This window comes from Halichoerus grypus, chromosome 4 (assembly GCF_964656455.1).
Source record: "Halichoerus grypus chromosome 4, mHalGry1.hap1.1, whole genome shotgun sequence".
NCBI classification, from domain to species: Eukaryota; Metazoa; Chordata; class Mammalia; order Carnivora; family Phocidae; genus Halichoerus; species Halichoerus grypus.
The window spans coordinates 181,584,804-181,601,761 of NC_135715.1; the positions used below are offsets into that span (position 1 = coordinate 181,584,804).

The 16,958-nt window shown below is 37.4% G+C and overlaps 1 protein-coding gene across 3 annotated transcripts in view; it reads left to right on the top strand.

Moving 5' to 3' along the window:
• The window catches only part of LOC144381662 (uncharacterized), a 77,104-nt gene that overhangs the window by 20,348 nt on the left and 39,798 nt on the right, over positions 1-16,958 (top strand). For all 3 annotated transcript variants that reach the window (XM_078071387.1, XM_078071386.1, XM_078071385.1), the window contains exons 2-3: positions 14,222-14,290; positions 16,802-16,861. In XM_078071387.1, the coding sequence (XP_077927513.1) occupies positions 14,222-14,290; positions 16,802-16,861 (129 nt within the window). The remainder of the gene's footprint in view (positions 1-14,221; positions 14,291-16,801; positions 16,862-16,958) is intronic.

The window sequence follows — 16,958 nt, forward strand, 5'->3', positions numbered from 1 at the left end:
GGAGGGATGTGTTTGGACCTACAGTAATTTAAGGGGCTAGCTGTCACATCACCATTCACTTTAGTTTGAGTTTAATTTATGGCTCCTATCTAAAATCAAACTCTGTTTCTGCTCTCAGGGCCACATTACTCTAAGCAGTAATGTGAGTCCCAAAAATCCCTTCCAGGTTGTTTTGAGGGGGTCTTTCTCTGACATTGCTAACCATGAATCGTGAGTCACAGAGCTTGAACATTGGGTATATGATACAGAAAAGGCAAGCAAAGGATGATGGTAAAATTCTAACATATTGCTTCTTCTTAGAAATCAGTAGAGAGTGGGTCAGACCTGGGATTCTGTTACGAAGAACTTGGATTTGAGATTAAAAGAAACTCCCTGGTGTGGAAGGAATTCTTGAAAGCTATGTACATCGTGGGAGCTACCGTGAAGAGCTGGGCAGGCCACATGAGCAAAAGGAGCATGTCTAGCCAGAGCAGAGTGGCCAGAGGAGAAGATGAGAAGCAATTGGGAAACATGAGGAAACACTGAAGGAACCGGGGATTGGTTACAGAGGCTTGCAACAGCATTTACAAGTATCTGAAAAGCAGAGCATAAGCAAAGATGGGGGAACAAAAACCCAAAACAAAGCTAATGTTCTCTTCGTGGGGAATTGTTCTGGTTGGATCCATGAAGGGCAGACCCAGGATCGGTTCAGGGTAGTTTGAGGGAGATGTAACTTAGCCAAAGCAAGGAGGAACTCTCTAACAATTTGGTTCTACCAGAGTGACCTACATTAGGAGAAACTACATGAGTAGTTTCCAGGCTCAGGGAGAATGCTGAAGCAAAGTCTGGATCATGTAATCAAGCATTGGAGCAGTGTTGAATTTCATGACTTCTAAGGTCTTTCCAACCCTTCAAGTTAGTAAAGATCTGGCTTGGTCTGAGCATCTGGGCACACCCTGAACCCAGTCATGGGGCCATGCCTGCTTGATGTGTCACTATTCCACAAACCATTATTTTCTCCAGAAACTTTGGCAATGAAGATTAAATACAGATTTCATTTGATTAGCAAATAATGCTATCATGATCCACAGCCTGACATCTTCTTTGTAGGTATATGTCTTTATAAGAATCTTGATAGGCAATAGGTACAACCTAATTCATCAGCTATTTTTATCATGTTATAGGTGTCAAGTTAATAAAATGCAGAAATTGGACCTTGTGCATGGCATGGGGTTTCTATTTCATTAGTATGTTTCCATTTAAATTCCTAAAGTATCCTCAAAATAGCTGGTTACTGGGTTTTGATTTGAGCCTTGGCCTGGCTGTTGATTTGCTCTCCAGCACTCCAGTCCTCCTTCCTGTATCCCTTGCTACATCCCACACAGGAGGTTCTTACAGGGCTGATAGGGAAAGGGGTATTTGGCTTACTTGGGAGGCTACGATAAGCATCAAATCTACACAGATTCCCTAACAGATTTTAAACCAGGGTAACCCATCCACATGCCACATGGCCTCCACCTACCCATACAGGAATCGGGAATAGACCTCTTTTGTCATCCTAGACTGTTCAAGGAAAAAGTGTTGAATCTTATTGCTTCATTTCAGCTTCTGTTCCTGCCTTTTCACATTCCATTACTGCCCTTTTATGATTGCCCACTTTCATCTTCACCTATTCATTCAGGCCCTTCACTCAATCTTTGTTTTTGATTCTGCATGTTTTTCAAGGTCAGAGGCTATACTTGGCCTCTGGTGCTCTTACTCCGGATGCTCTGAGTTACTCACCCATTTGATCAGCACCTGGTTTGAGTTACCATCCCACCCCACCAGTCCCTGGTACTGGCACATTCAGGTGGATCTACTTTGAGGCTTATCTTAAATATTCATGAAGATGGAAAGATAATGGCCTGTTTCCAAATTACTGTTGGGGAAGCACAGAGATGGTGTTTCTTTTTTTTTTTTTTTAAGATTTTTTTATTTTTTATTTGACAGAGAGAGAGAGAGTACAAGCAGGGGGAGCAGCAGGCAGAGGGAGAAGCAGGCTCCCCGCTGAGCAGGGAGCCTGACGCGGGGCTCAATCGCAGGACCCCGGGATCATGACCTGAGCCAAAGGCAGACGCTTAACTGTCTGAGCCACCCAGGCGCCACAGAGATGGTGTTTCTAAATGCCAAATAATAACATATCACCTGTGCACACTTAGGGATTCTTACAATAGGCTGATGGTTCCTGGGTGCCTTCTATTTGAGTTCAATTTTCTGGGTCCCATCCCACCAATGTCTTATTCTATGGTATTTTGGAGACCTTCACCATGCATTGACTGAATCTCTAGGGAATATAAACAAAAACAATGCTATGATTAAACGGCATCATGTGGTCATCTAAGCCAAGCACCCAAAGCAGGGCTATTTTTTTTTTTTTTTTAAGATTTTATTTATTTATTTGACAGAGAGAGAGAGCACAAACAGGAGGAGTTGCAGGCAGAGGGAGAGGGAGAAGCAGACTCCCCACTGAGCAAGGAACCCGATGTGGGGCTCGATCCCAGGACGCTGGAATCATGATCTGAGCCGAAAGCAGACGCTTAACTGACTGAGCCACCCAGGTGCCCCAGCAGGGCTATTTTTGACCTGACTCACAGGTTTACAAGAAAAATCTAAGTGGGTACCATTTTATTTGGAACTCTATCAGGCAAAAGCTTAAACATAATGTTCTCCTAGAAGAAATTATTTCTTTTAAGAAAACTGAGATTTAAAAAACCACATAATTTAATGAAAATTAAAATAGAAAATCTTGATTTAAACATGTGGACGAATTATAGAGAAAATTACAAAAAAAAAGACATTAAAAAATTAAGATAAAGAAAAAAGGGACACACTTCAGCCATATAGAGGATAGATTTGTTTTTGGACAGGTTTAGAGAGTTTTAACCTTCTGTCTTCTAAATTTCCAATTAAAATGTGAGCACAGGGAGCAGGGGAATGTGTTTGTTTACACTTGGCAAAAACCGATTTCCTGTTTCTAAGAAAAAAAGCTTTCAAAGCTTTTTTGGACTTCAAATAGCTCTTGCAAAACAATATTTTGATGAGCTAAGTGTAAATGAATCAGAAACATATGGATTGGATTTCTATTGAGATACACATGGGTTTAAACATAAGCTGAAGAGAATGCCTGGTAAGTTATACTTGGAATTGATGAAAACCAAAATGTGGTAAATTTCTCAAAACTTATTTTGAGATACCTTATGTCCCTTATACCCTCGGTCCAAACACTGGAGGTTTACTCTCTCTTTTTAGGAAATCTTTTCTGAAAGGTAGAAGTTACTTGTTCTTTAATGGAGAACAGTTAAGTTTTAGCAAGAAGACTTCAAAGCGATGTTATCATATACTTTACCTATCTGAGGAGTGAAGAATCCCTCAGGGCCATGAACACAAATAAACTTCCATTTTCAATAATTTTCTTTGCCTTTGCTTATCTCCATTTCATTTCCTTGACCTCAGAACAGAAATACGTAAGGATGGGAAGATAGAGAATGAAGTCTTATCTGAAAGTTTTGTTAAAACTTGCAAGCCCGACTAGATCTGTCTTAGCTTCTTATAAAGCTGGTTCCACAGTAATTCTAAAATGTTTTGTTTACAGTGAATAATCTCAGACATATATTGTCCCCTATTCTGGGCGATATTTAAAACTGCCCTGGGAGTCATCTTGATCAGATTATCTTGATATAATATAGTATTTATTTCATAAGGTTATAGGGGAATTGCATTGTTATGATAATAACTCACTTAGGACTATAAATTCTTGTCCACAAAGAGATGATTGCATGATTGATGCTTTTCACACAGCCCAATCTTTTCAGGGTCTCTGGGGTTTGTGAAACAGTGGTATAAGAGATATGTTTCTTAGTCACTCACCAACAAACTTGCATCACATGTTATTATGGGCGGAATTGTGTCCCCTTAAATTCATATATTGAAATCCTAATCCCCAGTGTCTCAGAATCTGCCTGTATTTAAACAAATAATGAACTTATAATGAGATCATTGGGGTAGACTCTAATCCAGGATGACCGGTGTCTTCATAAGAAGAGGAGATTAGGGCACACACACAGAAGGAAGACCGTGTGGAGACACAGGGAGAAGACAGCTATCTACATATAAGCCTAGGAAAGAAGCCTCAGAAGAAACTGACCCTACCAACACCTTGATCTTGGACCTTCAGTCTCCAGAAGTGTGAGAAAATTAATTTTTGTTGTTTAAGTTAGTCAGCTGTGGTCCTTTGTTATGGCAGCCCTAGCACACTAATACAGTTGTGAAGGTATTTGCGCTCCACCATTTACAAATCATTATGACTGTTAACTATAGGTCAGAGTCTAATGTTTTCTTCTGTTGAACATGGAGGATGTCCTCCTAACCTAAGCTTTTCACCATAATGAAAGTCATCAGGCTAAAATGCTGAGCCCTGTGATGATCAGCACACATGAAGGTTAGTTAAGCCAGTGCACAAGTCCCATCCTCCAGGCCTTACCATAATCCGTCCTTGGCAGTCCTCTAGAAGTACCTGAATCCTTTTACTGCCCAGATTCTGTTATTTGCCCATTTCCCTTGCACTCAGTTTATATTAAACTTGCATTTTTATTCCTTTCTGCTAAAGTTAAGACTCCATTCCTAGTCTCTTTTATCAGGGATGGCCTGACACCTGTATTCTAATCTCATAGTGAAGCATTAGATTCATGGTAGCTCGTATGCCCATCAGGTTGTACTAATCAAGAACATGGTGGCATTCTTGCCACGTTGTAGCTCAACTGCCACACTGTGTAGGCACATCTCCTTCATCTTCCTTTATTAGCTTGGCTGTGTCTGCCCATTCAGGCCTGCTGCCTTTTCTAAACTGATCTGGATTTCCCTGCCAGCCAATGTTGCCTCTACCGCATATCAATGGCAAGCTAGACTACTGGCTCTGGGATCAGATTGCCTGTGTTCTTGTTCTGACCCCTGCCATAATTATTGTGTGCCAAAGTTCCTCCATCTGAAAATGAGGATAATAATAGCATTTAGTTCATAGTGTTGTTGGGATTTGAATAGGATGGTATATATGAAAGGATTTGAACAGAGCCTAGTATATTGTAAAAGCTCAATGAATGTTAGCTAAAATCTTAAAAATGATAATGGCTACTCTAAGATGTGAAAACATATTTGATCATTACAACAATCCTAGAAGGAGGAAATTATTTTAATCTTTTACAGATGGAAAGACTGAGCGGAATCTAATTGGATTTAAAACCCAAGGTTTTTATGCTCTCTCCAGCATAGTTCCACCTTAGAAGAAGGACCAAGGGAAATGAGCCAAATCTAATGACTCACTGCCACCTGATGGTTATAACCATCAGAGCTATTGGGGAGAAAGCCTCACTTTGGAGAGGGGATTAACATAATTATAACCAAGACAACGGAGAAGCTTCTATACTTTTCCTAAGAGGAGAGCTGGACCAAGTCTCCTATATTTAGAAGTAAACTCATAATTACTGTGGAGGTCCAAATCATAACGACTAACAGATCTGCCAAAAATCATCTGTATCCATATTATGCACTAAATTAACTGGCCAGAACACTGAGGAAATGTTGAAGACTTTGAATCTTCATAAGCAGGGTGATCTCATGATTGCAGCATTCTGAAGAGATGCATTGGTACACTTTCATTTCATATGTGGGAGCCTTGAAACTGAGAAGCACGGCGGTACATTAAATTATCAAGACGCTAAGCAAACCATGCTTGGGGTTCATTCTTCTTAGTTCATGTTCCTTGTTCCCTCCTCATTTTAGTTGGCTGACCACAGTATCCTCTGTTGGGAGTAGGTGGGGGCCAATAAGCCATAAAGAGTGTGAGCAGGGGTTGATGTCTCCTGGGGGTTAGCATGACTGGAACTGTGCCTTCATGAAACTTCTTGCACTGTTATCTGTCACTTGTTTTACAAAGTTTTAACACAAAAAATCATTTAGAAACTCAGTCAATGGCAAGTAGTACTAAATCATAAGAAACTATAAGATATGAGGGACTATCTTCTCAAGAGCCAAGTGCAGGAAAATAGAAAGCTGATTTTATTTTATTTTATTTTAAAGATTTATTTTATTTATTTTGGAGAGAGAGAGAGCAGGAGGAGGGACAGAGGGAGAGGGAGAGAGAAACACAAGCAGACTTGGTGCTGAGTGCGAGCCCGATGTGGGGGTGTGGTGGGGGGTTCGATCTCGTGACCCTGAGATCAGACCTGAGCCAAAACCAAGAGTCGGCTGCTCAACTGACTGTGACACCCAGATGCCCCTAGAAAGGTGATTTTAAATATCCTTTTCATTTTCATCTTCTTTTCTAACTGATCTTAATTTTTTTTCAAAATTATAAGGGATATGTTGATAGCAATTTCCATACATTTCTCTAAGAAGGATACTGCCACAGTGCAAAAAAAGATATCCTCATGGTGTTGAGCTATCTGTCACTAAAGAAGACTAAAGTAAGAATTATTTGCAAGAAGGAGTGTCTGTGTTGGACTGACAGGCAGTGGCTCACTTTCAGGAACAATAGATATATAATTGAGTGTATGTTTATTCAAAAGAGTTAACTAACTGACTTCAATATTTTGCACATGACAGTCACAGGATCTTGTACTGATGATTTGGTTTTGGCTCAAAGTTACCACACACAGAGGCTGTCTTGTCCCTGAGCCTCTCCATTAAAATAGCCTGTCTCTCTGACCTAATGACACCCTTTCCTATTATTTATTTAAATTTTTTTCATAGTACTTGCCATCATCTGCAAGTGGCTTGTGCGTTTCAGTACAGTCATTCGCCCTTATCTGTTGGGGATACATTCCAATACCGCCGATGGATGCCTAAAACCACAGGTAGTCCCACACCCTATATACACTATGTTTTTTCGTGCACGTACAAACCTCTGATAAAGTGTAATTTATTAATTAGTCACAGTAAGAGATTAACAACATAACTAATAATGAAACAGAACAATTATAACAATATATGTTCACATGATGAGATGAAGTGAGGTGTGTAATACGGGCATTGTGCCATAGCGTTAGGATGCTATTGACCTGCTGTCAGAGGGAGGATCATCTGCTTCCAGACTGCGGTTGACTGTGGGTAACTGAGACCACAGAAAGCAAAACTGCAGATAAGGGAGGCTATGTACTTCTTATCTGACTTTCCCCCGTAGAACGTTGTGGGCTTCAAGATCCAAGGACTCAGTTCATTGTATTTATTATTGTGTCCTTAACACATAGGACACCGTCTACCACCAAGGAGACATCCAATCCTAATGGTTGCAAAATAATCAATACATGATTGAATATCCACATTAAGAGAAATGTTTTTAAAGAAAAACACAGACCAATATTTTTAATAAAATTCACCATTGGAATTGAAGCCACCTCTGTAAATTAACACACAGAATATCAGATAAAATGCATGGCTTCTTACTGACTCCATTGATTCATTCAACAAACATTTACACAGCTCTTATTGTGGGCCAAATGAGTACTTTTGAAATGGGGATAGCAACATGTTAAGATACAGTTCCAGCTCAGAAGTAGGAGCTAAACTCATTATAAAACTAAAAAAAGAAAAAAATTTAAGTAGAAAAATATATGCACCTAGTAAAACCTCTTTGCGAGCACACTCTCATCTTTACTACCAAAACATGTGAGAAAGTAATTTTTAACATACACAAAAAAGTTACTGCCAAAAACATAAGCTTGAGTATATAATGAAGTTCTAGAATACAACTGGTTTTCATTGACTGATAGTTGAATATCACATCAGATATAATCCAATTATGCTTTTTAATGTTACCAAGAAGATACTTATTTCATACAGCAAGAAGTTTTGGTAGGAAAATTATGTGAATTTCTTGGTACTTTACTCAGAAAACTTTCACAGAACTGAAGTTATCTCATGTTAGTTAGAACATTTTTCCTATTAGTGGTTTCTATGTATGTTTTTTTTAAATCTCATGGACTACAAAACAATATTTTCTAAAATGGGAAGTAAATGTCATGGGTTGAATTATGTCCCTCAAAAAAAGCTATGTTGGAGTCCAGTCCCTCAGAATGTGACCTTATTTAGAGATAGGATCTTACAGGGGTAATCAAATTAAAATGAGGTCATTAGGGTGGACCTATGAAAGAAAATAAAATTTGGACCCAGACATGTACACGGAGACAATACCATGTGAGGTCTGGAATTATGCTACTACATGCCAAGGAAACACCAGAAGCTAGGAGAAAGGCTACAAGAGATGCTTCCCCGGAGCCTTCAAAGGAAGCATGGCCCGAGTCTCCAGAACTGCGAGACGATAAATTTCTGTTGTTGAAGCACCGAATCTGAGGCACTTTGTTACATCACCCCTAGCAAATCCATACAATAAGCCAAATTGGAATTAAGACAACTAATACAATTAAATCTTGATTGAATGGATTTTCTAGCCATAGTAACCATTTATTTTTCAATTGGAAAAGGATATATTCATAAACCGCTTTCAAGATAAAATATGCTATTGCATGAGATTATTACTATTATTTGAGAGACACAGTGAATGTGGCTTCAAAACAGGCATGCCTAGAAACAACAAAGAAGTCATTGAATTATTTCAATAGATGCCAAAAATATACTTTCAACATCTCAAAATTCTGTTCTGATTCTTTAAAAATTCTGAACACAAACAAGCGAAGTAAACAAATGGTAATTAAAAAGTAAAACTTCAACACGTCCACTAAATCTAATATAAAATTTTTAAAGTAACAGGATATTTTCATTAAAATCAGGAAAAAGTAATCATATAACCATAACTGACATTATTTAGCATTGTTTTATGATCAGAATCAATGTAAGAAGGTAAAGAAAATAAGTAGGACATGTAAGTATTGTAAAGGAGAAGCCACAGGTTGTCACTTTTTCTAGATAGACTTTTCCACGTGGAGACTGAAGAAAATCAACTGAAAAGCTATAGGAAGTAACAACAAAACTTATTATGAGTATTAAATTCAAAATAAGTAAGCGTGTATTATATATACATATAAAATATCTATTATATATAATTATATATATTATATATAATATTATGTATATAATATTATATATAATAAATATAAATATATAAATTAAAGTAAAAACACCAAAGTAATTAATTTAATAAGAAATATACATGGCTAGAGGTGCCTGGGTGGCTCAGTTGGTGAAGCATCAGACTCTTGAGTTGGCTCATGTCATGGTCTCAGGGTCCTGGGATCAAGCTCCATGTTGGGCTCATGCTTGGCATGAGTCTGCTTGTCCCTCTCCCTCCCCCTCTGCCTACCCCCCTTCACACTCGTGCTCTCTCTCTAAAATAAATAAAATAAATAAAATCTTAAAAATATATATACATGGCTTATACAGAGAATATATGTGTGTGTGAGAGAAAAGTATTTCTTCCATTTGTTTAATTCCAATAAAGATAGCAATGGGACTTTAATAAAATGACAAAATTATATGAATTTTATATGAAAAACTAAAGTGTGAGTAGCTAGGAAAGTTGTATAAAAGAATAATGAGAAGGGACTTTTGCTCCCAGACATGAAAAGATAACACACACAAGTTATATTTATTTAAGGGCACCTGGGTGGCTCAGTCTGTTAAGCGTCTGACTTCAGCTCAGGTCATGAACTCAGGGTCCTGGGATCAAGTCCTATGTCAGGTTCTGCACTCAGTGGGGAGTCTGCTTCTCCCTCTCCCTCTGCCCACCTGCACCCCTACAGCTTGTGCTCTCTCTCTCTCAAATAAATAAATAAAATCTTTAGAAAAAATGATGGTGTTTTCTTAACTCTGCATTCCCCATATTTAAACAAGTATACAGTAAAATAATGGGATATACAGACAAAGGTAAAGTAAAACAAATATTATTTTTTTAATTATCTGAAGTCCTACAAGCTACCAATAATCTGTCTTACATAATATTATATATCTTTTCAAATATTTATCTAAAATTTATGTACATATATATTGTCTTTCCAAATAGGATTACACCATACATATTCTTTTGAAATCTGCTTTATATTTAGTATATCAAGGATCCACATGTATACCATCATTTTCATGCTTTCATGGCATTTTACTACATGAATGCACCATTGTTTATTAAGTTTATTCCCTCATTTTGGTTATTCAAGGTAGTTATTTTTTAGACATTTACATGTCTACAAAAGATTTATCTATAACGCATTGTCAGTGAAGCATTTTTATAACAGCAAAAATTGTTAATGTGTAAAATATGCAATAATACTTTTTTTTGCTTTACTAAATAATGCTGTTATTACATACTGCATTGTAGTGTCATATTGCAGAAAGCCATCATTTGAGATGTTTGTGATGTTCTCAGAGTAAAATCAGGTTACAAAGAAAGTATCCATATCAACTGTGAGGAATTTTGCTTGGGGAGATGATGAATACCTTATTTTATTGATTGTGCTTTCTTTGTTTGCTACAGTTGCTTCAAGGGACACTTACTAGTTCCCTTCTTTTATGCGTGGTGGCCAGTTTAAGGTCTTGAACATCCTCTTCTTTCTCTCTCTTCATGGGGTCGACTTCACAAACCCCTCTCTTCCTTTAAGATCCCGACTTAACCTTACCAGCTGGATGAAGTCATTTCCTTGTACTACAGCCCCTGCTGAGCAACCTCTTCCCTGGGTTTCTGCATCACTGACTCCTCACTGCCCTTTTCAGATGTGCTGATTTTGACTTCCAGTCAGTCCTACAATTCTTCCACATCAGTACTTGCACACTGTGGAAGGCAGAAGCCCAGCAGAGAGGAGGGGCAGGGAAACACGGAACGGAATCAGAAATCTCAATGTCTTGTTGATTTTAATATCCCTATGAATTTTATGAAGACACCTAGCTACAGTATTTAGTGCAACATCTGCCTTATGTAGCGAACCTTTAGAATCAAGGAAGAGAGAAAGCAAGAGATTACACTTTGTCATCCGAGGCATAACTTCATTTCCTGTTCTTTTGCCTTGGTTGTCACATAGCTAAAGGCTATAAGCAATGTAGAATTATAGTCAGTGTAGAACTGTCATTGAGATGGATGGGGGCGCCTGGGTGGCTCAGTCGGTTAGGCATCTGCCTTTGGTTCAGGTCATGGTCTCAGGGTCCTGGGATTGAGCCCTGCTTTGTGCTCCTTGCTCAGCTGGGAGTCTGCTTCTCCCTCTGTCTGCAGCTCCCCCTGCTTGTGCTCTCTCTCTCTCTCTGACAAATAAATAAATCAAATCTTTTATTTATTTATTTTTTTATTATGTTATGTTAATCACTATACATTACATCATTAGTTTTTGATGTAGTGTTCCATGATTCATTGTTTGCGTATAACACCCAGTGCTCCATGCAGTACGTGCCCTCTTTAATACCCATCACCAGGCTAACCCATCCCCCCACCCCGCTCCCCTCTAGAACCCTCAGTTTGTTTCTCAGAGTCCATAGTCTCTCATGGTTCGCCTCCCCCTCTGATTCCCCCCCTTCATTTTTCCCTTCCTACTATCTTCTTCTTTTTTTTTAACATATAATGTATTATTTGTTTCAGAGGTACAGGTCTGTGATTCAACGGTCTTACACAATTCACAGCGCTCACCACAGCACATACCCTCCCCAATGTCCATCACCCAGCCACCCCATCCCTCCCACCCCCCACCACTCCAGCAACCCTCAGTTTGTTTCCTGAGATTAAGAATTCCTCATATCAGTGAGATCATATGATACATGTCTTTCTCTGATTGACTTATTTCGCTCAGCATAATACCCTCCAGTTCCATCCACGTCGTTGCAAATGGCAAGATTTCATTCCTTTTGATAGATAAATAAAATCTTTTTAAAAATTTAAAAAAAAAGATGTAAACTAGTTACGGTACCACATGACATGTGAATGACAATTACAACAGCAGCCTCTTCTCACCTTTTTGAAAAATGCCAATAAGTTCATAAAAACGATAAGTGCCATCAAGAATACTACTTTAATTTGAAAAGAATTGATGCTAATTATAAGGCACATAGTACACGACTGAGAGACTATCCAGAGTTTTTAAAAATATGACAGTGGGTTTTATTTAACTTAAAAAATACCATAAAAAAGAACAAAAAAAATGGAAAGGCAGGTTTATGCTCATCCTGTACCTGACTCAGAGTTCAAGTGTGTATGGTAAGCACAAATCTGAGCAAATATTCCCTATTCCCTTTGATTATTCTGGACTCTGCAGTAATGGTTCTTTTTCTCACTTTCTGCCATCCCACCTTTTCCATATCAAGCTTGAAACTATAGACACTGGAAACAGTAGGACAGGAATTTGAGGAGTGTGGATAGTGATGTGATATTATCCTAGGCTTTTCTTTCTATGGTTTGGGGGCTGGGTGTCTGTTCTTTCCTAGACCTGTTATTTTCTTTCAATTAGTAACTGAATGGTGATCTGCTTAAAGGAGCATTGTTACATAAACAATGCCATCTTCACTGAACTGTTGCCCTTTTATAATTTGGAAAATTTAGAAAGGATGTTGAGAAGAATGTGAGTGGGTGAGAAAGAAATGCTCCGGGGCAAAAAAACCCATCACTTCCCGAATTTCATAACATATGATAAAAGTTGGTATGTTGTTCATTTCAATAAAACATGAGCCCGACTTTAAGCTGCTTCTGAGTTAACAGAAAGGTAATCTGTCTTTTAGTATTCAAAGTGAAATGGCAGACTCTTAGAGAGACACATCAGCACTACAATGCAGAATTCATCGTGGAAACCTCCTATCAGTGTAACATTCTCCAGGGAAATTTTCAACAATAATTTAACACATCTAAAATGAAACACAAAGAAGAGTCAAGAAATATTCAAACCTGTATGCATAATATCTCATGATTTAATCATAAACATACAATGCCAGATGACACTGATAATAAATATGTACTTGAATTAAAATGTTCTGATGTATCTCAGAAAAGATAGTACATGAAGCATGTAGTTTATGCATATCCAAAATAAGAGTTTATACTGCACATTCTTTTATTCTGAGGCATTGGAAAAAAGTAATGTATTTTTAGTTTTATCTCTTAGCTATAATTATGTATAAATGGTACTTTTTATTTCTATAATTTGGTATAACTAACCTTAAAAATGATCACAAGAGATCCCAGAATATGAACATTTGAGAGTTGAAAACAAAAATAATATAGAGTTTCCCTAAAAATTTTAGGAAATATGTGAAACAGTGATGATTGGTTTCAATTTAACACCATAAAAAAATAAGAAAAGGAGAATTAATTTCCACTATATTCTGAAGTTAAACTCTATAAACATTTAATGTTGGGCAAAATAGCACAACATTTGGCATGAAGAGTTCTTTCATAATTTTGAACTGAGCTAGAAGATCCTTGACTTTATTCTTAAATAACCCTCTCTATCTCTCTTCTCTGTGTCTCTCTATTACACACACACACACACACACACACCCAGAGTCATTTTATAAAGGAAAATAGAGCTATCATGTGTAGCGTGTTAGTAATGACAGAAGTACACTATAAGCCTCCCTAAGCTGAAAGAATTAGGATGCAGTCTCCTGGATTCTTTGTTAGGTAAGCGACTCTGCTATTTTGGCAAAAGTAATGTACCATCATTTAACAAGTACCTAAAAAAAGAGTAGGTAAATTGATCGATGAGTATATGAGATCCAAAGCTGGTCCTAGAAGCAAGGTTATAAAGATAACTAAATGGTAAAGATAATTCTTAATTAATATGGTATAGAAACTCCCTAGAATCTGGTTAATCTCAAGGTCTAGCAACATCATCATAGAGAAACTGACACACTTCTGTCCCCAAAATACAAATAGTCATTGTTGTAAAACTCCTAGGCAACACCAACCCAAATGTCAAACATTGTTGAAATGGGAAAATAAATTGTGATCTACTCATGAGGATGAACTACAGCTCAACACAACATAACCCCCCAACTCACTATCCTGAGGGGCTCTTTTTTTTTTTTTTTTTTAGTTTTCTGACCAAAAGTTGAGCTCTTCTCAAAGATAATGCTGTCCACAGATGCAATGGGGCTATTGAGCTAGCTCTGTGGTCAAAGATGGAAAATGAAATATGGAGGGAGTAAATAGGAGACTCACTGCTGCTGTATTGGTCATTGTCTGAATTTTAACTTTTCCTCAAACTGTCTCCTACTGTTTACTTTCCAGAGTCCTCAAGTGTGTCCAGAGGTTTATTTTTCATCAGTGAGAGATGGTGGGCTTCATCCTTCTTGGCTGGTAATAGAACTGATTTTCCTTTAAGTGCCTGCAGATTCCTATGTGATGTCCTCATTTTTTTCTGGCACTGTTCTATGAATTTGAAGTGTCTCTGTCTCTCTTTGTTTTTTAAAATCAGTCTTGCTAGAAATATATCAGCTTAATTAATCTTTTCAAAGAGCTGACTTTGATTTTGTGATTTTCTTTATTGTGTGTCAGATTTTTATGATTATTATTTTTATACTTTCTTGCATTTAGGAAAAAAATGTTTCCAGCGTTATTGACAAATAAAAATTGTATGTATTTAAGGTGTACAATGTGATGATTTGATATGTGCATACATTGTGAAATGATTGCCACTATCAGAATAATGAATACATCCATAACCTCACATAGTTACCAGTTGTGTGTGTGTGTGTGGTAAAAACATTTAAAATCTACAAATCTACTTGTTTACTTTTTAAACAAATTTCAAGTATACGATACTGCACTATTAACTATCCTCATTATGGTGTATATTAAATACCCCAGAACTTACTCATCTCATAAGTGAAAGTTTGACCAACATCTGTCTCCCCATTTTCCCACTCTCCAGCCATCAGCACCACTATTTTACTCTCTGCTTCTGTGAGTTCAACTGATTTGGATTCCACATTTAAGTGAGATCATGCAATATTTATCTTTCTGTGTCTGGCTTATTTCACTTTGCATAAAGTCCTCCAAGTTCATCCATGTTGTTAAAAAATGGGAGGATTTCCTTCTTTCTCATGGCTGAATAATATTGCACTGTGTGTGTGTGTGTGTGTGTGTGTGTGTGTGTGTGTGTTACATTTTCTTTATCCATTCATCCATTCATCTCTTGATGGACAGTTAAGTTGTTTCCATATCTTGGCTATTATAAATAACACTGCAATGAACATGAGAGTGCAGATATCTCTTTGAGATAATGATTTCATTTCCTTCAAATATATACCCAAAAGTGGAATTGCTTGATCATATTGTAGTTATACTTCTACTTTATTGAGAAATCTCTATTCTGTTTCCATGCTGGCCGCACAAATTTACATTCCCACCAACAGTGCCCACGAGTTCCCTTTACTCCACATCTTCAGCACACTTTTATCTCTTGTCTTTTTGACAATAGCCATCCTATTATCAGGATGTGAGGTGTGAGATGATATCTCATTGTGATTTTGATTTTCATTTCCCTCGTTAGTGATGTTGAGCACATTTTCATGTACCTAATAGACATCTGACATGCCTCACATCATACACAAAATGAACTCAGAATGAGGTAAAGTTACTAACCTTCTAAAAGAACATAGGATAAAAATCTTTGTGACTTTCAATTAGGAAAAACTTCCTCAATTGGATGTAACAAGCCCAAACATAGTGAAAAACATGATAAAATTAGACCTCATCAACATTCCAAGTTTTGCTCTTCAAAAGATATAGTTAAGAAAACAATAAGGCAAGTCACAGACAGGCACAATATTTTTGCAAAACCCTTGGCAAAGTACTTTTTTCCTAGAAAATATATGGAATTCTTAAAACATGGTAAGAGAAACAACACACAAAAAAATGGTCAAATGATGTAAACATACACTTGCAAAATAAAGTGTTGTTTGTCAATAACTCTATGGAAAGATGCTCAACATCACTAGCCCTCAGAAAAACATAGAAAAAAACCATAATGACATATCACTGCACACCCACTAGAATGTCTCATGTTAAGTCTGACTACCAAGTGCTAGTAAAGATGTGGAGCAACTGGAAATCTCCTTTGTGCTGATGGGAATACACAATGGGACACACTGTGACTCAGCATGTGACTCAGCAATTCCACTTTTAAGTATTTACCCAACAGAAATAAAACCTAATCCCACAAAAAAAAAGGCTATGCAAATCTTCTTAGTAATACGATCATAAAAGTCCAAACTGTAAGCAACTCAAATGGCCATCAGCTGGTGAAAGGATAAACAAATTATGACAAATTCATACTGTGAATGTGGTTCAATGATAGAAACAAGAAAAATATTGACATATGCAAGAATATGGATGACTTGCAAACAAGCATGTTAGATAGGAGAAGACAATCACACACAGACACACAAAAACATATTGTATAGTTATATATAAATGATACGCTAGGGAGGCAAAAATATGGTGACAGCAAATCAGTGGTTGTCTGATGCTGGGTTTGGGGGTGTAGTATAGCAAAGATACTCTAAAGATGCAGGAGAAACAAACCATCCTGTATTTTGATTATGGTGACGACTGTGCGATATAATTACCAATATTCTTCAAATTGTACACTTAAGATCGGTAAATTTTGCTGTATATAAATGATGCCTTAACAACAACAAATATGTCACAGTGACTGCTGATGTAGAAAGAACTGTGCTAGTACAGGCAAACAACTGTCTTTGCTTGGATTTGGGGATATATCTGTCGATAGGAATAGAACTGTCATAACAAAAGACCACAGATGAGTTGTCTTAAACTAAAGAAATTTATTTTCTCATGGTTCAGGAGGTTGGAAGTCCAAGAGCAAGTTATCAGCTGGTTTGGTTTTTCCTGAGGCCTCTCAAGGTGAGGCTTACAAATGACCATCTTCTGGCTGTGTCTTCACATGCCTTTTCTCTATGTGCATGCATCCCTGGTGTCCCCTCCTCTTCTTGTAAGGACA